General features: G+C 36.5%; 3 protein-coding genes and 2 long non-coding RNA genes across 6 annotated transcripts; 1 reads left to right on the top strand and 4 right to left on the bottom strand.

The window, feature by feature from the left end:
* Positions 1-3,451: 3,451 nt before the first annotated feature.
* On the bottom strand, positions 3,452-4,392 carry LOC108609894 (apolipoprotein D). Of its 2 annotated transcripts, none has more exons than XM_018001669.2 (5): positions 4,295-4,392; positions 4,003-4,245; positions 3,861-3,940; positions 3,700-3,798; positions 3,452-3,637 (listed from the first exon to the last, which is right to left on the bottom strand). In XM_018001669.2, exons 1-5 carry the CDS (start codon positions 4,375-4,377, stop codon positions 3,498-3,500), a joined length of 645 nt encoding a protein of 214 aa, XP_017857158.2. In that variant the 5' UTR covers positions 4,378-4,392; the 3' UTR covers positions 3,452-3,497. The 2 variants fall into 2 exon arrangements, with proteins under 2 accessions (XP_017857158.2, XP_017857159.2); XM_018001670.2 differs by having other exon boundaries at positions 4,003-4,242.
* Positions 4,393-4,609: 217 nt separating this feature from the next.
* NLaz (Neural Lazarillo) lies at positions 4,610-7,424 on the bottom strand. Its single transcript, XM_089464277.1, has 6 exons — positions 7,264-7,424; positions 7,059-7,176; positions 5,916-6,046; positions 5,767-5,846; positions 5,381-5,479; positions 4,610-5,172 (listed from the first exon to the last, which is right to left on the bottom strand). Exons 1-6 carry the CDS (start codon positions 7,278-7,280, stop codon positions 4,949-4,951), a joined length of 669 nt encoding a protein of 222 aa, XP_089320403.1. The 5' UTR covers positions 7,281-7,424; the 3' UTR covers positions 4,610-4,948.
* A 5,004-nt stretch (positions 7,425-12,428) lies between these two features.
* LOC149269597 (uncharacterized) lies at positions 12,429-17,092 on the bottom strand. Its single transcript, XR_016269117.1, has 3 exons — positions 16,839-17,092; positions 13,102-13,360; positions 12,429-13,026 (listed from the first exon to the last, which is right to left on the bottom strand). It is a non-coding gene; the product is annotated as an uncharacterized LOC149269597 (long non-coding RNA).
* LOC149269598 (uncharacterized) lies at positions 15,609-17,016 on the top strand. Its single transcript, XR_016269118.1, has 2 exons — positions 15,609-16,891; positions 16,961-17,016. It is a non-coding gene; the product is annotated as an uncharacterized LOC149269598 (long non-coding RNA).
* Positions 17,093-18,514: 1,422 nt separating the features above from the next.
* On the bottom strand, positions 18,515-19,966 carry LOC108612064 (uncharacterized). The gene is made up of 3 exons (XM_018004956.2): positions 19,359-19,966; positions 19,188-19,301; positions 18,515-19,120 (listed from the first exon to the last, which is right to left on the bottom strand). Exons 1-3 carry the CDS (start codon positions 19,428-19,430, stop codon positions 18,683-18,685), a joined length of 624 nt encoding a protein of 207 aa, XP_017860445.1. The 5' UTR covers positions 19,431-19,966; the 3' UTR covers positions 18,515-18,682.
* Positions 19,967-22,943: the final 2,977 nt, after the last annotated feature.

The raw sequence follows: 22,943 nt of genomic DNA, 5'->3' as shown, positions 1-22,943 counted from the left end.
ACTGCAGCAAGCCCGAGCACTCATTCAGCGCACAGTGTGCCAATAAAAGCTAATAAAACTCAAAGAACAGCATTGCCAGCGTGGCCAGGCTGCGTCGACTGCAGTTGCTGGAGGTGAAATCAAATGGAAAGATATTCGCTTTCGGGGGAAAATAAGCTCTCTGACATAGGCTGCAGTTGCTGGAGTTTGCCAGAGTCGATGAGATTGACTGCTAGATTTTAGTGGGTCTACTTTATGGACAGGAAACTTTTGATTACTGCAAGAGCTGGTCAGGAGTTTATGAGGAAGTTTTGTTAGTGGTGGGCAAGAGAATGCGAGTGTGGAGAGTTCTTAGGGCATTGCTGCGAAGCATCTTAAAAGTATATCAAGTTATTGATTGTTATGCTATCTTAGCTCTTGCTTTTCCTGTCAATATTTTGGGTAAATGATAATAATATTAAATACAAATATATTTTTTGCGACTTATTTCCAAGCTGTAATGAAATATATTTTTTAATATCTTTAAAAAAAAATACTTATTTCTATCTCAATACCACAGCATCTTCTTGGCCATAATGAAAAAGTTGAATATATTGAAGATATATACATATACAAAATTTTGTTTTTGTTTTAGTGAGTGAATATATATTTTTTAACTTCTATAATCTTGAGTTCTAAATATTAAAATTGCATTATTCATTATTAGTTGCATTTTATTTTGCTTATTATTATTATTTGTTTTTATTTATTTATTTTATTTTTATTTTTATTTTTTTTTTGAGAGATGTAATAGTTTTTCCAATCATAAATTTTCGAACGTCTGGCTAACTTCTTTATCAATTAGACTATAATTCATATTAGAGCTCTAGCATTTGTGTCCAGGTTTCCGTCTTTATGGCATAAGTTTCTCCTTCGATTCTCTTTGTCTTCTCAAATGACAGCTCAATGATAAGCGAAAAGTTTGTACAACGTTCTCTCGAGTTACTCTTGATAGAAATTTACTAATAACTCGCGCAGTTTCTATGTCATATTCTAGTTTAATCTAGTCTAGTCTAGTCGACTGTCTTCCTTTTTATATTCTCTCTCATTTCTCTCTTAAGATTTTCCATTGCAACATTCTCAATATATATTGTCGTGTCGTGGCACTCTTAATAAATTTCTATTTCGTCAACAACTTCTCTCTTCATATCCCTGCATATCTAATTTTCAGCTTAGCGTTTCATATTTTCATATATAATAGAATATCCAGCATGATATATATATGTGCCTGCAGTTAGTCTGTAATAAAGCTGTTCACATATGGCATTTAATCCTTGTCATAAGGGCACCCTCATTTGACTTTAGCTCCAGGCAGCACGCACATTGAATGCTGAGTGTTTTTTGCACTCAATAAATATTGTCTGACCGCAGACTATCTATCGCTCATCGAGGTCTCAGATGTCGGCCGGACGGAGGGCCGGTCACATATCCCCGGCAAGGCATCACGCACAGCCAAGCAGATGGAGAGTTGAGGAAGGCAGAGCAGAGATGTGAAGTGAAGAGTCGACTCATGGGCGCCCCCGAGGCGCAGTTGAGCGATTTCCCAGCGGTGGCAGCAGCTCGAGCCTGGGCCAAAAATGCAAGAGTCCCGCAACAAAGTACAAAAAGCATGGCACAAAGTCCAATTTGTTTGTAATGGCATTTACTTTGTTTACAAAATAAATTTTGTATGCACAGCGAGTAGTTTTGGTCCCTCTACCATTCGCTATCTCCATCTCTGTCTGGGTCTGGCTCCGGCTCTGGGTCTCAGTCTGTGCTGGAGCCAGTGTGCGACGCGCTGGCAAGTCGTGCAGTCGCGGTAAGGCGACTACAAGCTCAAAGAACAAAAAACAAACAGAAAATACAAAAAATACAAAAAAATAAAATAGAGATGAATGCATATAGTATAAAATTCAAAAATCGCTGTACCATAAAATTTCCCCATTGGGCGCTTGGGTTTTTGTTATGCCACTCTAGGCAAGGACGATTCTCTTTGCCTTTTTGCTGTTTAATTTTGCAATTGTCCTTTTCGACTCGAACAGAACTGAAACGGCAGCTGGAGAATGGGAGAACGGGAGAGTGGGAGTGGGAGTTATCTATTCCGGTCATGGCTGTTGCGGTTACTGATTTATGTTTGTTTATGTTGTTCAACATTTGTTTTATTTACCGCACATACTAGAAATAATAAAAAACACGCCAAAGCAAATAAACAGCTTAGCATGTCGCTCCACTCACTACCTTGGCAAAACCAAAAATCAAATTCTATTTTTGTTTAGCTTGGCTTAGATTTCTCATGTTGTAAGGGAAAAACAAGTTGTTACACAGTCTTTCGACTATGTTATCTATAAATATACTTGACTTAAGGTTTGTATCTCTATTATTCATAATTTTTATTATTTCTACCTTAAATCATAATATTTCAATTGTCTTCTGGCCAAGCTGTACCAAGAAATGCAACGAGAAACCAGTTTTCATTCTGCTTTGCTAATGCTCATAGAACTCAGTTAATCTGATTCATTGCGAAATAGAAGAAGAAGAAAATGTGTATAGTAAACCAGTTCTGAACTTTATGTTTCAATAGACGCAGTTAAGTCTCAGCTGTGCTCATTATTGGTCATTAAAATTTTAAAGCAAAAAAGCTTTGCTGTTGAGTCGGGTCAGGTCTTGGAAGTTAACGCAAAGTTCGATGCGTCACAAGCTGTGAAATTATTATTCTTACAAAATGGCATGATGAAATTTTGAAAAAATTAAGAAAAAATCATCAAAGAAAATAAATAAAAAACAATGTAAAAATGTTTTTTTTTTTATTTTTATTATGGATATTATATGGTTTTATATATATATACACATATTTATAATATATATGTAGTATATATACATAAAGAACAAAATACTTAAAATATTTATTAAAAACAAAAAACTAAAAGTCATATAGATACATTTAAATTAATTTAATTTTATTAAAAAAAATAAAATTAAAATAAAAATAAATAAATAAATACTAAAAATATGTATATATTTCATTCATAAAAAAGGAAATATTTATTTTATTTTTATTATTTATTTTTATATTTATTTTCAAAATAAGATTATATATCTCCATTTTTGTCATATATTTAAGCAAATGAAAATACAAAATATTCTTTTTTTTTTATTTTTTAAATATATATTTTCAAATAGTGATAATTAGGAAATGCCACCAAAACCTGACAAAAAATATAATAATAATATCTGTGCCGTTTAATAGATATTTATATTATTTATTCACTATCCAACTTTATACCAGAATGCATCGCTTTAGCTTTTCATTACGCCCTACTATATATGTCAGACAGTGCTGATTTGCGTTACCTAATGAATTCTCTACACATCTTTTGCGTGACTTTAGCTTAGCTAATTCATAAGAACGTCAGATAACTTACTTCAATAAGATTTGAATAGAAAGAAGTTTGAATCTTTTGTTAAGGGTATTTAATGATGCTTTTCTGGGCCAATATCTGTTAGACATCGATCGGACAGCCACCCTGTAAAATGGGTACCATATTTTTCTGATCAATTCCAGAGAGTTCGGCCACTTTCTCAGTCTTCTGAATAACTTCGGAGCTCGGCATCCGCTCGCGTGTCATTATGACGGCATATGCTGAAATCCACCAACCGTTCAGGCTTCTAATTCCACTAATTAACGAACACGCCCACGCTTACCTATATTTAAGATGCCTTCCAGCTCTATGCAGGCGTACTGAATTGAATATGTTCTATAGTCCGTGTCCAGCACATACATATTAAGGCCGTCTGGTGAATCTGAAGAAACATATTTTAATGAGTTCTCTTTGTTGTTTGCATTTCTTGTGTAAAAGCCTCACTATCAGTTCTTATTGCGTATTTTCCTCCCTTTCGATTCACTCTCAGTATCAATGTAGATCGCCGACGCACATTGCCGCTCCTATATTTAGGAACAAAACATTTAAGTATCCTTAGGGTTCAGTTTGATTAAAGATCACTTACTGGTTGTCGATATCCGATCTTAGAATTCTATATTTACCACTTATGTCCTTAGTAACATTATACTTTACGCATTTGGGCAGTGATTTATGATATAATGGATACGTGAATTGTGGATACCATATGCCCTCATACCGTCTCATATTCAAGTCTCCAACGGCTGTCATGTTCGCCTGGCACGACCCCCTTGAGATCCTCGTGGACAGTGCATGACTGCCAAGCGAGAGCATCAATATCACCGAGCTGCTGATTATATTATTATAAATAATTTACACTGATACGAATATTTACCTACATGTAAAACACTTGATTCAACATGTTTGCTAAGACACAACTGTTCAATGCCAATTGACGGAATACGATATAGATACGAGACATTTCTTAAAATCTAATTTGATATACTCTATAGCTTGAAGTATTGATTCGATATAGCTATATAATATATACTTACATCTAGGCATAAGTAACATGGTTCTGTGTATCCAAAGTAAAAAAAGAACAGCTCAAACATTTTTAACATTTTTTAGATTAAATCTAAATAAATTTATAAAATACAATAAAAAGAAATTTAAAATTATATATATTTTTTATATACATATTTTTTTATTTTTTATTTTATTTTATTTTTTTTTTTGCATTTATTTTAAGCGAACAGTTATTAAATATTTATAACATTTTATACTGTTTTTCTTATTTTTTTTAAAGAACGTATATACAATATATTATGAACATTCGTAAAGGAGCTGCTAATCAAACATTTAAATAATTAAGGTTATTAATTAATTATACATTTTGTGCATATTAATTGACATTTGTTTTCTTTTTAAATCAAGCATATATAGTATTTTGAGTATATGTTAGGAATATACTATGTCCGTACTGTTAGCTAATCGTTTAAGAAGTTCATGAATATATCGAAAAGACGCTCATTGAAGCGCCTTAGCCACTCTCATGCTGTCTCAATGGCCTTTGGCAGCGCATTGCTGACAAAGTCTTCGTCCAGGAGCTGAGTCGAGGCCACCTCGGTGCCATTGCCCTCCAGCTGGGGGCAGTGCTTCTGGTGGGTCTTGATGAGCACAGCGCGACTGATCTTATTATCGTCCAGCACCTTGTACGCTGTCTCGATGGTCTCCTTGGTGGGCTCGCGCTGGCGCGTCAATATCCAGACGATTTCTGCAATGGCAAATCAGATGATTGTAATTAACGTGTTCAGCAATGCGTCCCTCGTTGACCATTGGCCAGTTAATTATGCAGTTGCATTAACATAATTATGGCAAATGCAATAGCTGATTCGACTGTTTTGCATGCCAAATTAGCCAAGGCCAAGGCGGGACGTGCTGCGCCACATTTGGCCTAAGCTTATGGGCTTCCGCATACTTACTCAAATGGGCAAACGGAGTCAGACTGCTGCAGCTATAGACAACGGCATACGATTCATAATCGGTGCCCAGCACCTGATAGTTCGCCCTATTAGCTTGCTCTGGAATGTAGAGATACAAAAATAGCAGATATAGATACAAATATAGATAGATGCATAATTACTAGGAAATAGAGATATAGATATAGATGCAGATGCAGATACAGATACAGATACAGATACATATACAGATGCAGATGAAGATGCAGATACAGATACAGATACAGATACAGATACAGATACAGATACAGATACAGATACAGATACAGATACAGATACAGATACAGATACAGATACAGATACAGATACAGATACAGATACAGATACAGATATAAACTCATAGTACTTACGATTCTTGGAGAAGACGACAGCCAGCTGACCCGGTGCAATTACCTTGGCAGTGCCAGTCACATTCGATGGGTTTCCGGTTCTATAGATGAAAGATTCAGATAGAGCTCCTTATCTATTCTACAACTTATGTACAATCTTTAATACTCACAATCTATTGATAGCAGCATTCAGAACAGACACTGTGTTGTTATCGGCAATCTCGTAGCGTGCGTAAATACATTTCTTGCCTATCTCAAAGAGAAACGGATACTTCGCATACTCATACCAGACGCCCATGTACTGAAAGACAATTGAAAACAAGTCAAGTGAATCAGCTGTTTTTGTTACCATCTGAAGCGTTGTTATATAATGAATTGTTCCAGAAAAAAAGATTGAATAGATTCAGGTCAACAGGCTCAACGCTATTATAATGGATTAAAAACTCATTTATCAAAACTATCTATCTAATCTATTACCATTTGGTGATAAGCGGTATACGGTTTTCTCTTTAAATTTGGTTTATCAAGCAGTTCTTGTTTATTGACATAGGGGCTTAAAAACTTAAGTTTGATTTTGTTGAGCCTATTCCAGTTTGTTTTTAGATTATATTAATGAGAATTTTGATAATACTTGTACGGTATTTTCATCATATATTGGAGTTGAGTTTTTTTATTATTGCAATTATATGAAGTATTTGTATTTATTTATTTATTATTATTATTATTTTTTTTTTTTTTTGCTTTAACTTTTATGCAAAAATCTTTATTATTATAATAAAAATAAGTCAAATAAAATAATAATAGTAATAACAAAAAAAAAAAAAATTTTTAACCCTGATTTTCGATTTTTAATGGGAATAAAAAATATTGTTTAATTGAAAGCAAAAATGCATATTAATTTTATGATAATAATCAATAACAAAATGATTTATTTTACTGCAATTATTATTAATTATTTTCAATTGTAATACTGCTTTCATCAAATTCATATCTTGCTGTAAGTCAATCGATATCAATTAACGAAAATTTTAATTAAAAAGTTATTCAATAGATAACCAAGAAACGTAAACATGAAATCACAATGACTTATCAAGTCGAATAACAATAATACTCCATGGAATGTAATTGGATGATAAGCAGGCACAGAAAGTACTAGAATGCCAACTTGATAATTGGCTTTTGCATAATTAATTGAAGCGCGATTGAAAAGCGTTACAATTTATTAATTTCAAGATGGTTCCAAGTACTCAAGTGCTTAACAAAGGCACGTGTGCGTGAGTATCTAGATGTGTGTGTGTGTGTGTGTCACTTACCGCTTCCAAGTCAAAGTCTTCCGGTATGTTAACCTCTGGACACTGGCCAGGGAAGGGTACCTGTGCTGTCACCAGGACTGCATTGATGGCCACAAAAGCCAGAAGCCAATATGACGAGCTGCAATCATGAATTACAGGTGAAGAGTCAGAGAAAAGGAATGTGTATATGTTCTATATAATCTCATATATATAGATGTCTATTTACCTGATAGATTTTTGCATTGTAATTGAAAACACTTGTTTAATTAAATTAATTATTATAGTATATTTATATTAGAACTGAAGGTTAGTATATTTACAGCTCGTTGTATTCTCTGTTGGCTCGTTCGTTGAACACTAAAAATTCATGCGGCTGCAGTGCATCATTTATAGATTCATCTTTGAAAGCTTTTAAATTTGTTTTTTTTTTTTTTTTTGTTCTGTTGCTGATTGTTGGCCTCTGCGACTTCGCGAAGCTTTTTGCCACTTTTTGCGCCGGCGCTGCTTTGTTGTAAACAAATGAAAAGTGAAATTCTGACGATCCAAACGGAAGGGCTCAAAGCTCGCTGTGCGCTGCGGGGCAACAGGTGCGAGCTGTCGATGCTCTGCTCGCATTTCACTTGGCAGCACGCGACGCTTTTACTCGCCTTATCGCCAGTGGCATTATGCATTGAATCAACAACAACAATAATCATAATAATAATAATAAATGTATCAAGTGCAGCTCAATTAGATTACAATTCCTATATATACATATATTATAGTATATATAAGTCATGCATACGATTAAATCTTTGCGGTTATATGACAATCGTAAAGTCTCTAATCTTTCAAGTATTCGTAAGTTTATTCGTTGTAAGCTAATGCATTTTTTATTCCAGTCTATACTGTATTGAAACAGGGAAATATACTTAATAAACTGTTCCTTGGTCACTGAACTGAGTAATTTTCGATACAAGTTCATTATAGCTAACTTGAACTGAAAATAATTTTTTTTTTTTTTTTTTTTTTTTTTTTTAATACTCAGATGCTGTAATTCTGGAAGTTTTGGTATAAAATAAAAAATATATAGCTCTAAAATAATATAATTTACAAAACATTAGTCATATAATATAATATGCTAAGATCTTAAAAATATACTAGTCTTAAATAAAAATAACCGAAGACGTATTTAAAAGTTAGTAAAATCACTAATCTATATTATTAACCTTTTAAATTTTTAAATAACCATTTCGAGCATAATGATAGTAAATTTGCTAAAATCTTCCAGAACACAAAATAAGTATAAGGCGAACAACCTTTGCTGTATTTATCTCACCTACACACATACACATACATACAAAATTATGAAAACAAACTAAAGCAATAACAATAACAACATTACATATAACTCCCCCTTCACACTCTTCGGTTAGCTTCCACACAGCGCAAAGCTTTTGTTCGCATGTGGAATGTGTTTGCAGCGCCATCTACCGGGAGCTCAACTCGCATGCACTGTGGCGCCATCTATGCAGGGCTTTGTGCTGCTGCAACTGCAGCACTACAATCACGAGTGAAATCCTTAATAGAGCCAGCTTGTGGTCGTCTTGGTCATTATTTATGGAAATCTCTGGAATACACACACCTGCATACACTCACACACACACACACACATACACGCATATGCGCGCACGGGAAAAATTGTTGTGTTGCGGTTATTTAAAAGAGAGAGAGAGAGACAGAGAGAGAAATAAAAAACATTTTCGTATTATTAAATTAATTAAATGTAAGCCACAAATTGAGTTTAATGTACAAAAATGCGCCCATGGCAAAGGACGAAGCGCTCTACAAGCCATTCACATATGGCCTAGGTAAAAACGTTTACACACACATATTTATTTAAGTGGGCAGCTTGAAGAATTGCGTTTTAAATTATATGATATTTATACGTATATAAAGTGATTTATATATTGGTGGTATTAATAAAGAAAGTTAGAAACAATATTTATGGATTCACTCTGTGAGGCATAACAAAATAAAATAAATTATCTAAAAATTTTCTCATGATAAAAATATACATATGAAATCAGAAAACAATAAATTTAATTATTTTCTATTGCAGATTTACTAAAAAATACGTTTTTTTTTATAAACTGATAAAAGGAAAAGAAAATTATACTAAAAGTAACTTAAATTAAGAAATAAAATTGCATAGAATTATTATTATTATTTTTTTGTTTTCTTTTTTTTTTTTTTTTTTTTGTAAAAATAAATTCATAATAATTAACAACATTTTTGTGATATTAAAAAAATAAAATAAATAAATTTAAAAAAAAAGTCAATAATTTAAATGGACATATTTACGAGCAGCCCTCGCATATTAAACAAGCCACCATTGCATGTGTGTGGATAGATCTGAATGGCCTGCCAACTATTTTCGAATGAAAATTTATGATGCTCTCCAGAGCTGAGCCGTTGCGACAAATGAAAGGATCCATGAAATGGACAAGCCTAAGGAGAAGGGTAAATCCGGAGGGGGAGGTGGATGAGTAGTATAGGTAAATGGGTTGACTGATCTGCTTGGCTGGCTGGCTGGTTGGCTGGTTGGCGGGCTGCTTGGATTTGGTTGTTGGCTGTTGTGTTGCTGCATGCAGTAATTAAATTTAAAATATGTACAACGGATGTTTGAGTTTTGAAACAGGTGCCGAAGCGGCCAGCAGAGCCAACGGAACGGGACGATGCGATGGGCGGATGCGAATGCGGATGCGGATAATTGTATCAAAGGCAACCGACACGAAGCGGCGCAAGCGAGTTGCCATAAACCGAACAAGTGGGCTTTGCCATATGCAAACGCACACACACGCACACTACTCCACACACACACACACACATGTGTGTATGACACACAATTCAATCATTTTGGATGCATTTTAAGTGTATTTTGCGGTTATGCGCTTTATGGGCATTTTGTGCCATGTAATTTGATTTATATGCCAATCTCTCTCTCTCTCTCTCTCTCTCTCTATCTCTCTGTCTGTCTCTTTCGCTCTCAGTTTATCTTATTTTGATTGAAAAGAAATCAGAGTGCTGGCCACTGGATGCGCGTGTGCCATTTAATTGGCTGCTGCAATTTTAAATGTTGCTAACCAATTGAATTAAATTTGTTGATTGTTATGCAGCTGCTGCTACTGCACGCAACAGTTGACAAAAGACAGTAGGATTAAGCCAACTAAGCAAGTACTAAACGGCAAGTGACCATAGAGAGACAGAGAGAGAGAGAGAGAGAGAGACGAAGACAGAGACAGGCGTTTACTGTATAATGACCTTTCACCCAATTCCTTTGGGCTTAGCTGCGAAATGTCCCGAGCCTGGGAATGACACAACATGACGCAATTTTGGCTTAGCACAAATACAAACACACACACACTTACACACACGCACACGAACACTAACACTAACACACACTCGCTGAGGCATTCGTAACATAAATGCGCTTTTGCCTGCTTTTGTCACAGGGACTTAGCCAGGATTCACATCAGCTGCAAGTCGACAATACAGATTTGAATTGCATTGAATTGCAGTGAATTTAATTGAACTAAATTTAGTCATTTATTTAAATTGATTTATCAAATAACTATACAAATTGTTTGTATTGCAGTGTAATCAATGAAGTCTTTGGAGAGACGTCGATGATTTACATTTTAGTTATTAAGGATAAGGATAAGGATAAAGATATTCACTGTCATCAGCTGCTGTTGCTATTCATTTCTATTGCTTATTAATTTACACTATTTTAATTTAATTTATAGGTTGTTGTTGACAAAGAGGTTGCCTGTCTGCCTGTCTATGTGATCCACATGGGCTTTGATTTGTTTATAAATCTGCTGATGAATCCAAGGGACTTCGAGTTCTTCAGAAATTTCTTTGTTGACCTGCATTTTCCACATTTATTACAAGACAATTATAGATAAAACAAAATGAGGATACAATGAAATACGTTTTTCACGCAACGCAACGAAATTGAAATCGTTTCTATTTTCCATAAATTCATTCGCTTTAATTGAATTAAATAAACAACAAAACAAAACCAAGTCTAAATTCTTCACTTTGATTTCCCAAATAATATTCTTAGCTTCAAAATCAATAAAGAAAAGTCAACAACAAATAAGCTTCTATCAAAAACTGATTTATTATATTTGACTTTCGAACAAAAAATAATTCTCGTATTGATGCTATAAATACAAAATACATAATTTATTTAGCAGCTTGTTGTCCTTGGTGGGTTTTGGGCATCAGCTGAACTTTCACTCAGTTCTCGCCAGAGTTTGGGGCTTCTTCGGGGCAGACAACAAAGGCCAAAGTGTGGAACCGGCTAAAGTATTTTGATTTGTGCAATGCACAAAAGTATTGTCGTTTGGCTCCGCCAGTGGCGGCAATTTCTTAAATTTTTTATAGCGCATAACCTGTCTGGCACACATGCGCCCCTCCACGCCCCCCAGCCGCCCACTTGGCGTGGAGCTACCCGCAGCGCCGGGCGCTGCCAGCACTCGTTGTGCGCTGTTTGTTGTAAGGCTCCAAGTTAGAGCAAGGACTAAGGATGTCGTCGCTATCGTTGGCTACGCTTATTGCATTATGCCAGCGACTCGCGCGAGTCAGTCGGCGTGCGTGCACAGCGGCGGATAGGCGGCGTGGGGGAGGCGCGACTGGCAGGAAACGGCTCAGGATATATCCTCAGCCAAGTGCAGCTGATGCCATTCTTGGCCCGTGGCAGTCGCGAGCTGTTTGCTCTTGTTGGTTATGGCGTGCTAAGAAGAAAAACTCAGCGCCAGAAAAGAACAAGAAACGGCCAGCATTGCCAGGAGCCGGTGGACTTGTAAATACCCTAACTAATGGGAAGCTTTAAGTTTTTTTTTTTTTTTTTTTTTTTCGATGAAGTGTTCATTAAAGAAAATTTATTGGAATGAAAACTTTAACGTAGTTTCTCTCAGTTTAAGCTTTGTGGCATTAAGCTTACAATTGTGTTAATGAGAATGGGCCTAAGACATTAATGTGCCTTCAAAGCTTTGACTTTATGTAAAAATAAAAAAATATATAATTTATATTTTATGTAAAAATAAAATAAAATAAAAATATTTATATAATGCTAATTTATTAAATATTATCTAGCATTTAAAAATAAAATAAAATAAAATGTTTTATATAAATTTAATTATCTAGCATTTAAAACCCTTTATTTTTTATAGAAAAATCAAGATACTAGAAGAGAAAATATTATCAAAAAGATTTAACAGCTGAAAGTCTAAGAGCTTAGAGCATATAAATCATTTTGAATTCAGTATTATTATTTATTCGTCTAACATATTTTATGTATATATATATATATATTTTTATATGTATATAATTATTCCCAAGTTGTTTATAATTTTCAGATAAAGTATTCAACGATCCATCCATAAATCTAATGTTTAATATTTATTAAAAAAAATATGAACTTATTGATTGAATATTTTAGCTAAACATTTGGCGTTTATAAATTCCCTTATCCAAAAAATCTCTAAAAATATATTTGTAATATTTTTAATATTTTCGCTTCATCTCCAATCGTATGCCAAAATGTGCCAAGCTCCACTTCGGAATGCTCTTATAAATATAGGAATTGGCACAGCTTCTGTTACGCATCCCCTAACTAACCCATCAACATTTCCTGCATTCAGCCAAGCCCTCAACTCCCACCACTCTCTGATTCTCTTGCTTCCTCTCCCATTCATCCACCCCCCGCTGGCTGGCAAGAAATGTTAATACCAAAAACGAACCATTTGCCGCAATGAAAATCGCGTAAATTTCATACTGATTGTAAGTGTCGCCGTTTTGGTTGACGTTGTCGCAGCTCAGGCAGCAGATGAAGACGTCCTTTAGGAGGGGCGCGAGGAAGACAGAGAGACAGGGGAGTCTTCACTGCTGCCGTCTGTTTGTCTAGCTGCCTCCTGTTTTCGCAGTGTTCGCCTGTCGCCTGCAGATTGTCAGCATTGTCACAATTGCAATTCTTAGTTTGGCGCTGATTTGCTTGCCATTTTGTGGCATTTACCATAAGCGTCTGTGCGGCCATAACCATACCGACCGAGAGCTAAGGACCTCAGCCAAAATGCCCTTCGATTGCATTAATAGCCGAGCAGGCCAGCTCCAAGCAGAGCAAAGTGCGTCCAGTGCCAGCAGCTGCAAATATCTCAAATGAGAAAACTTTTCCACTGCTGCCAAACAAACATTTTTCCACTATGTCGTTTAGTTGTATGTGTGTGCATGTATGTGTTGGTATTCACATACACATTGTAAGCGTGTGTAGCCAGCTGGAAAGTGATACTTAAATTAGTCCACGAATAGTGTCTATATATATTGTGTAAACTTTTGAGAACTTTTGCAGTGAAACAGAATCGCTTTGGCTAGGAATAAAAGAGAGCATAAAGCGAACATCGTACAGGGCTATGCAGCATAGCAAACAGAAACTGCAAACCATTCAAATGATATTTTACAATATGTTTGCTATGCTTCAATCAGGTAATAAAATGGCGCAAGACGGTAAACAAGGGGAAGAACTATTGAGAGAGCATGGGGAGTATAAAACACACATGAAAATAATATAATAAATAAATTTAATGGGGACTCGCCAAGACATCGATCTTTCTATTCTATATTATTTAAAAATTTAGTTAACTTATTAAATATAATCTACTGATATTCGAAGTGTTCATGTTGAAAGAACGAGAAAATGAAACTAATAATTTCATCCCACTGGCTCTAAGAGACTGACCTATCAGTTAACATGGCTGATAGCTAGCCATTTAAATCTTAACTAATATAAATGATATTAAAATCAGTTTGCAATAAAATGACTAATAAAAGCAAACAAAAGGGACAACTAAACTCATACAGCTTCACAGTATTCCCAAACTGGAAGACAGATGTGGGCCCATAAGGACTTAATTCTTGATTATCTTTCATAAATGATAAATGCATATTGGGCCCATAGAGGACAAAAACTGAGCACGTCGAATGTTTCAACAGATGCAATATTATTAATATATAACTTGTATAACTTAATTTAGTATATATTGATTTATGCTTAGAGAGACAGAGAGGGAGAGAGCGAATAAGAGAGAGAGAGAGAGAGAGATAGAGAGAGAGAGAGAGAGAGAGCGAGAAACTTGTCTGAAGTGACATCTGAGCTGTGATTAAAAAATAATTTGAGCGAAAAATATGAGGCGAAATGAAAATCTAGCGAGCACGTCGCCAATTCGCAGTGACGGGCGCAAAGGCGGCCGCTGGGCGGGGCAAGTCAAAGAAAACATTTGTCAGACATCGGGAAGACTGATGGCGTTTTTGATGGCCGAGAATCAAGTTTGTTTTTACGTGACAGAAACAGGAATAGGAATAGGAATAGGAATAACAGCAAAAGCAATAGGAATAGAAGCGGGAGCAGTAGCTGGACTTGGACGTGGCATCGCAACGCCGCTGTGTGGGAATTTGGCAGCGGATATCAAAGGTCGCAGCTGCTGCAAATGGCTGGTGCTTGGGCGAAATGAGCGCCAGCCATTCGCTGTGAGAAATCGCTCGTCATTATTGACGCTTGCGAAAATTCGCTAGAATCGACACCCACACACACGCACCATCACCAGCGCCCACTCCCTGCCCCGCCCACTGGCTGGGGCCATAAATTATGCCACTTTCTGCGTATGGCCTGCCGCACGAATATATATATATGTATATAGACATCTGTAGCTGTGAAAAATCGTGCCCCAAAAACTTTCGACCCCCGCGCCCCAAACTCGAACTGTTGCCAACTTATTGAAAATCACTTAGACACACATGTGACGCTCGAGCCGTAGTCGGAGTTGGAGTCATGGCCCGGACTGGGGACCAATGCATTACGTGAGCGCACAACTGAAACTCCTTCTCTCTGTCTCTCTGCCCACTTTGTATAATTTATGTTTGAGCATTAGAATTTATTTGTAAACCCTCTTGCCCCCCTTGCCACACAGCACGAGCTAATCTTATGTGAACCAACTGCCCTGACATGGGCATGACAGGCGTGGCTAAACTGTGACCAGTCAAAGCGATTTAAATTGTTTAAGGCAATTTCAACTTGGCATTGATTTCAGAAGGGTAACAGAAATATGACAACTCTTTAGGGGAGGCATTAAGTGTGGGAATTTATTGTAATTTTATAATGAGTCGTGAGGATAATTTGAAAATGCTTATAATGAAATGAAAGTTCTTTACTTCAATGAGACTGCTTTATTCAGTTTGAGACTCTTGAAGGACTATGCTATGTTTTGGAATTTTAGTATACCTTATCAAAATATTAAAGCTGTAGGAGTTCTATATAATGGTATAATAATAAATAATAATAATAGTAAAAATAAAAAAAATATATAAAAAATTAAAAAAATAGAAAAATAGTGCCTCATGAAGTAATATTTATATTTAGAATGTATTTATAAAGTAATGTTCATATTTATAATATTAACCCATCATTAAGATTATCGAACAAATCTTATGTTACATTCATTAGGCACAGAACTCATTGAGAATAGGCATTAGCAGCTGGCTTGATATTATTTAATTCTGAATCAAGTATGCGGAAATATTAATATTGATTAGACGAATAAGTTCTACTTTATTTATTTGTAAAATCTTCTACAGTCGCCAAATACACGAGTCGGGAATTCAATAAGAATTCAAAATAATCTCTTATCTAACCTTCGTTGACTGTAGGACAAACTTTAGAGATTCTCTACTCCATTCTGAAACTATAGAGCAGCATGAGCTACAACTGCAATGGAGTTGATAAAAGGCCAAGCACTGATGAAGATTTCCGCGATTTAGCAGACTAACCAAACGTTCAAGTAGTCTCACTCGATTTAACAGACCTGAATCGTCATCAGCTGTTGGCCACGTTTCTAGTTGAGCCAGTGGATTCATTCACCTTTGCAGCTGTTCAATTGACTCCTTCCCTCTCTATGGTACGGGATTAGAGACAGGCCAACCTCAAAAAATAGAGCACGCTTATCATGCATCTTGAAGAAAGAAACGCAGAGAACTTAATATGTCCTTGCTCTCTGCTGTCTGTTGAATGTCACCGGATATAGCATTCTAATCCACAATCACAACTCAAACATTGCTTTAAAATCCGTTTAAGCAGCGTCCTGCATGGGGGAGAGACGACCAAGAGATGTCCGGGCAGCTGTCGCGGCTGGCTGCACTTGATAAACGAGCTGCCCCCTTTTCGGCAAGAACAAACGGGTTCGCCACGTCCAAGGCTCGAGGCTAGAGGCTCAGTGGCAAAACCCCAAAACTAAGCCTAAGCACTGTCAAACTCGGACATTCTAAGGCTGCTAATAGACACAGCCGAGCGTCAGCGACGACGACGGCGGCAGCAACCAGCGACGACATATTCGTAATTTATGGCCCGAGCCGGGCAACGCGCTCAATGTTATCTTCGCACTGTAAAGGACGACGGCCAGGACGACGCAAACATATCTCAGCGCACACCGTGGTGAACAGACTCCGGCCGGACCTGGCCTCGCCTCCCCAGCCGCCCTCCTGCTAACAACATTCACGCACTGCTTTTGTGGCCGTCAGTGGCCGTGGTCTGTAATTGTTTTCCTAATGGCACCGGCACCCCAAACATTGACCGCACTTAAGTTGTCATACGAGTATGTGCTGTACAAATTTATGAGCTACACAGGCCCCGACTCGGGCGCTTGTATTGCGTGAACAGCTCTATTGTACAAGGATGCAGAAGGCAGCTTAAAGGTTCTCACTTACCAATTCCTAAGAGTTTACACTCAATAGAGCTTCGGGCGAAGGTGCTGGAGTAGGTAAGACGAAACTGATATAAAAAAATTAGAGTCTGAATCCAATGGCGAATCTTGTTAAATATTTTTCAGATGAAATGTTATCGATATCTGCAACAGTTGCTGAAATATAAATATCGGAAATGTTATCACTCGTGCTTGATCTATATATCGTTGCGATTCCCTGACTGATTTATATCATTATTTATATTAGTAGCATTTATTGATAATATGAGACTGTTGTAGCGAATGGATAATCTTATTGGATTTCTTTACAATAAAATGTTATCGATAACTAATAAGATTGTGAAATGCCGCTTGAATATGGTCACTCTAAATGGCATTTTGAAATATATTTGCAAGAAGCTTTTATCGATAGTATATCGAGCAGATTATTACCATAGTGCTGGGAAATGCTAACTTACAAAATTATGGATTGTGCATTACAATTTTAAGAAAAATAATTTTAAATATTGTCTTCAATTTTGACTTAAGTCAATAATTCTGTAACTAGTTCTAGTATATCTGATCCAATTTATGAGGTCCTCATATTTTACTACAAGCAGCAATGTTTGCTCAAGCTGCTTAACTTTCTATTCGATTTTACATTTTATTTCTATTACTTGTTTTTCACCTATTCCAATTTCCCATTCTCTTTCTCTTCACTTCAATCGCATCGATATTCGCTTTCGATATCTTTGTAATTGCAAAGCGCTGTAGAAACTATTTTTTATTCCAGCTTAAATTCCCAACTCTTGGCTCTTAGCTTAGCTATTTCTATTCATTTCGAAATGACTTTTGAATCTCTTAATATGTTATTTCTTTCCCCTCTCCAGCTTATTTCAATGCCATTAAAGACTGAGCCATTTTGGCCAAAAATGAATTTATGTAAAAAGGCTTTGGTTTTGCAATGCAAACATGAATCCACAATAGCGAAAGCAAATCCTTTGGCCAGGAGCAAGAGCAGCAGCCACAGCAAGGAGTAGCAACTCAATTAGTTGCACGCACCCATTAGATATTCCAGGCACAGTTGCAGAACGATTGCAAAGCCATAAAATAGCCAAGGGCCGCATTGAAAAGACCAAAAGATTATTTTTGGGCCAGCCAAAAAACAAAATGAGACCAAAGATGTCACGCAGCGGGTTGCCCCAGGGATTTGCCATGGCACAGCAAAATATATACATAAATACATACATACATATATTTACATATAATGCATATATATGACATTTTGTTATGAATACTAATCTGGGCAGAACTTTAAAGGGCCGAACCTTACACACTTTGCATAACTCGGACAATTGCGTGAAATGTTATGAATGCTTGACAAGTATTCCAGAAATGAGAAATATAAGCAAGACTTGTTGATTTAGAGTAGTTATGATATGTGAATTTCAAATGAAATTGAAGAAGGGCTCTAAGTGTCTGCAAGGGCATTAGAATTTGGGTGTACTTTTGGCTATAGAAAATATAGAACATATTTGAGGTCTGCTTGTATTTGGAGACTGGTTCAGTTTTTAAAATTGATTGAAAATATTGCATCTCCATCCAAGATTATTTATATGAAAATCGCAGAAAGTTTCTCAAATTAGAACTAGAAAATCTCAAACATCAACCACGCCTATCGAAAAGAAATATGATATGCTATTTAGATTCTGTGTTGCGAGTTCTTTATTGAGGAGAATAATCTATAAATTTAAATCACTTGTAGATACGCGATATTGCTGCAACCTTCCACTTAAGAACTACGTAAGTCTATTCGTTCAGTCAGTTGCTTCAGCCCGGGCCAAAGCAAATGGAATCTCCACTGCATTGTTACTTTTTGGCAGCGCACTCGACCTTGCGGCACAAGTTGACTAACTGTTCCGGGAGCGGATTGCCCGAGAGGCTCTTCACGCCCAATGGCTGCAGCTTCTTCAGCAGATTCTGGATGCACTGATGCTGATAGTTCATGGAGGGGGCCGCCTGGCCCGTGTAGATCTTGTCATCCACATAGAGTATGTCGATGCCCTCGTTCATGATGCGCACATGGTAGTGATGGTTGCTGGGGAAGAAGTTGAGCTCGGTGCCCAGCTCCTTGGTGATCAGCGTGTTCACCTCATAGATCTTCACCAGAAACACGACTATGTCCGAGCTGCTGTACAGGGTCTGCCCAGCCGGCAGCACCGTGATCTCGACGACACAGCGCTCGCAGCAGATGAGCTCCGGCTCATACGGTTCCATGGCATGGAATGTCAGCAGCGTGCAGTCGGGCTAAAAGAATGGAATGTGCTAGAAAAGCCATAGGTCCGAAGATGCACTGGATAGTGCTCAGAAATACCTTAAAGCGCTTGCGATAGCCATCTAAGATCTCCTCAGTGCTATAGATGGTGCCATGCCAGCGTGGAGGTATAAAGACCTCCTGGTCGGCCGAGGTCAGCAGCATGACGCTATGCTGAAAAGCACATGACATTGCAAAATTAAGGGCTTACTTGCTTATTGCTAATTTTACCAGATGGTATGGATATTCGTGCAGATTTTCAGGAGTTATATCCTTCGGGGCACCAAATGCATCCAGAAACATCTTGATTTTTATTAAATTCGAGTGATAGTACTATTGCTTTTAATGTTTTATCTCAGGTGAACCTCCTTGGTCAGAAGTTCGGTTGAAAAGAATTTGTTGAGCCTTAACAGCTTTGATATCGCGAAAAGCTAGAGATGAGAGTTGCAAAAATGATAGACAGAAGCGGTCTATCGATAACTGCGTACGGAATGATATGAAAAAATATTACTTTGAATTTCTAATAGGATAATAATAGGTTAAATATAAAATGAACTCTTTTTATCGTTAGTGCTGCCAGACTGTCGAAGTTGCCTGATAATGGCAGCAAGTGCTGCCAGACTTTCTCACTGCAAAATTTTGAAAGCAGTGCTGCCGGACTATTTATCAGAGCAGAAGCTGTCAAACTGTTCAAAGCATAAAATGAGCTGAACTGACTAAGCAATCATTCATAAATTTACTAGACTACTCGCAGTTTATGAAATTTTTCGGTTTAAAAAGAACAGCAAACAAAAAACACAAAAAAAACAAAAAAAAAAAAAAAATGTTTATAGGAACGAGATACATATGTTTGATATATTAGAATTTTCTTGCTAAACAAACACGGCTTATTCAACTATCAAAATTATTATTTAATACATATATATTTTCAACAGAAATTATATAGTTTTGGAAAGCATTTTTTTCAATCATCATAGCTCATCAAAACATTTATTGTAATCATGATGTTCAGCTGCTTCTTGAGTCGTCCCTGCAGTTTTGGTATTCGGGTGATGTTACACGGCACCAGTTTTGGGAAGTCGTTTTACTGCGGTCCTCAGATTTGGTATATTACTTCTCTTTGTAGGTATAAATATAGGCATAAATACTTACATACTTTTCTTAAACATTTGGGGAAGTTATTAAAAGAAAGTCTTAAAACTAAATTTCACATATGAGCGGCATTATTTTATTTATATTATATATCTTTAATAATATTATATAATGTTTGAATATCATTTCCTTATTTCCAAAGCCATATCGTCTAATTCCACATATAATATAATATAAAATTAAATTAATTTTTTTGGTATTCTCTAGCTATTCAATTTTCCTTTTCGTCTGCGTCATATTTATACACTACTATGTCACTTATTCAGTTTTTGTAACATATATTTATTTTTATTTTATACATTATATTCATATCTATATGCATAGAATTCATTATTTATTTATTTTTATTTTTTTGTATTTGAAAATTTTCTTTTTATTATTTTTATATTGTACTTTTTATATAATAATAATCAGCTTACAGCTACAATAAGTTCCAGGAACTCGGAACAATACGTTTACAAAAATATATTTGTATGTATGTATATTCTTACATATTTATATATATTGGATATTTGTACGCAATTATTATATATGTATATTCCCACAATTCGAAATAACTCCTTATAATCATGTAATCATATTTTTTGTTTCACTGTAATAGGTTTATTTAATAATAATAAAACTATGGCAACAGCTTTCAGCTTTTTAGAGTTGTCGAGCCTTTGTATAAGCTTATTAAATTTTTATTAATGGAAAATATTTTGATGTGAAAAGCATGTACATCCGCAAAATTCAGTATTTAAGGAAGTTTCCTCACAGCTTTAACCTTTTTCCCATTTCACTAGGAACTCTTAAGGACCCCTCGCTCAAGCCAGCCCTACAGGCAACAATAACAGCCGTAGACATGGACATTCTGTTTAACATGATAATATTTGTACTATGCGCAGCGCTGTCTGCCTGCCACCTGTTGCCCACCTGTGTAGTAATTGATGTAATGTCTGTCGAGGCTGTGAAGTGTCACAGCCGCTGCCGTTTGCAATTGCAATCGTTGTTGCCGCCGCTCGTGTTGAGTGCCTTGTTGATCCTTTTTTGCACAGCTCCAATGGCTCCACTTGAAACTCAAAAAAGGAAATGCATGAAAAAAGGAGTTTTTTATGTGGAAACCGTGCAGCTGTCTAGCTCTAGTCGGGCCTATTGCCCCCCAGCCCCAACCACCACCCCAAAAAGCATTTGAACTTATGTATGTATAAGCACTTGGCTAAATGATAAATAGCATACGAGTTAAGGAGGCTGCATAGGGCACCGTGAGAGCTCCCACACACCTAGTCACCTTGGCGCGTGGATAACGAGAGAGAGAGAGAGGCGCGCATCCTTCTCGAGCTAAGCCCAAATGTAATGAAAATGAGATGAAAATTATTGCACCGTAAATCAGCTGCGTCCCGGGCGCCCAGCTGCGCTAGCTGCTTTCCTAGGGCTAAACGTTTGCAACTGCTTAATTTGGCTTTCATTGCGTCTTTTCTTTTCCCTTTTGCCTTTCTCTATATACTCTCTTTTTTTTAGCAATCCTTGCTTGGCGGGCCTGACATGAATTATTTAACGATCTCCAGCTGCGTTGATGCGATTTCGCAAGCATGGCTCTAAATTAAAGCTATAACAAGCTTAATGCACGCCAAAACCGCAAAACGGAAGACGGACCCCGAACCAAAGCCAAAAACTTCATTTAATGCTACAATGCTGGCCAAACAATAAGCGACCCCCAAACTCGACTCGACTCGACTCGACTCTATGTAGCCATAGACACAGATACAAATTCCCATTCAGATACACATACATGCATACATACATACATACGGCGCTTTGGCCATGCTTCATGTGGGGACTTAACTCTTTGTGTGTATGTGTGCGTGTGTGTGTGGAGCACCGAAAAACGTCGTTGTCGACTTTCCAATTTCAAGTGAAAAATCCCGCGAATGAACATGTAAACAACAATGCCACGATAGGTGGGCAAAGGCCAAAAACAACAACAACGTTAAAACAAAGGCACAAGCCGAGACGACTAAGATTGATTCGAGGCATAAAATATTCGACTAGCGAATGCACTAGGAATTTGATAGTAAATATATTCAAATGAAAAAGAAGATGAAAGCCAATAATACTATCAAATAATGTTTTGGATTCATAAATTGTGGATATGACTTGAAATACTTATGTGCATAGTTTGTAGTAAGAAGCTAGTAAGTAGCTAATAGTTAGTTCAAGTGAAGGTTTTAGCGCCACACTTTTTAAATTAAAATTGTGTTTACAATATATACAGAAACCCCTCAACTTGCTAAATTATAAATAACATAGTTATATATATTTATAAAATACACTATACAATTATTCAAAATTTCCAATCACAATAAAATATTTTATACTCACTCTCGAAACTGATATAAGTATATTGGGTCTCTGTAATGTCCGCCTTGCTGTCCGTCCGCGTGTTCGTATGAATGCAAACCTATTTATAAGCGTTTGGAGCTAGAAACTTGAAACACCGAGGATAGACTGTTCAATACCCTCGAATTATGAAGTGCAAACATTTTTCCAATACTGCCACTAAGCGCATGGGAAATTGGAAAATTTATTTTCCAGTATGCCAGATGTCATATTAGTTGATATGGATATATTATTCGGATTGACTACAACATACAAGATCAAAAATTTGTGGAATGTATAAGCGTG

This window comes from Drosophila arizonae, chromosome 3 (genome assembly GCF_054131065.1).
Source record: "Drosophila arizonae isolate 15081-1271.41 chromosome 3, UAZ_ARI_1.0, whole genome shotgun sequence".
NCBI classification, from domain to species: Eukaryota; Metazoa; Arthropoda; class Insecta; order Diptera; family Drosophilidae; genus Drosophila; species Drosophila arizonae.
The sequence above is the reverse complement of the archived record's forward strand: the minus strand, read 5'-3'. Positions and strand labels throughout refer to the sequence as shown.

Bases quoted from the DNA above. Each gene is read 5' to 3' on its own strand.
- LOC108609894 (XM_018001669.2), bottom strand. From the start codon at position 4,377: ATGTCTCGTATCTATATCGTATTCCGTCAATTGGCATTGAACAGTTGT. The intron at 3,941-4,002 runs GTAAGTGATCTT...TCCTAAATATAG, and splicing joins AGATCGGATATCGACAACCA to GAGCGGCAATGTGCGTCGGC. The intron at 3,799-3,860 runs GTGAGGCTTTTA...ATGTTTCTTCAG, and splicing joins ATACGCAATAAGAACTGATA to ATTCACCAGACGGCCTTAAT.
- NLaz (XM_089464277.1), bottom strand. The intron at 5,480-5,766 runs GTAAGTACTATG...TCTACATTCCAG, and splicing joins TGTCGTCTTCTCCAAGAATC to AGCAAGCTAATAGGGCGAAC. The intron at 5,173-5,380 runs GTAAGTATGCGG...TTGCCATTGCAG, and splicing joins GACTCCGTTTGCCCATTTGA to AAATCGTCTGGATATTGACG.
- LOC108612064 (XM_018004956.2), bottom strand. From the start codon at position 19,430: ATGTTTCTGGATGCATTTGGTGCCCCGAAGGATATAACTCCTGAAAAT. The intron at 19,302-19,358 runs GTAAAATTAGCA...TGTGCTTTTCAG, and splicing joins ACGAATATCCATACCATCTG to CATAGCGTCATGCTGCTGAC. The intron at 19,121-19,187 runs GTATTTCTGAGC...CCATTCTTTTAG, and splicing joins GCTATCGCAAGCGCTTTAAG to CCCGACTGCACGCTGCTGAC.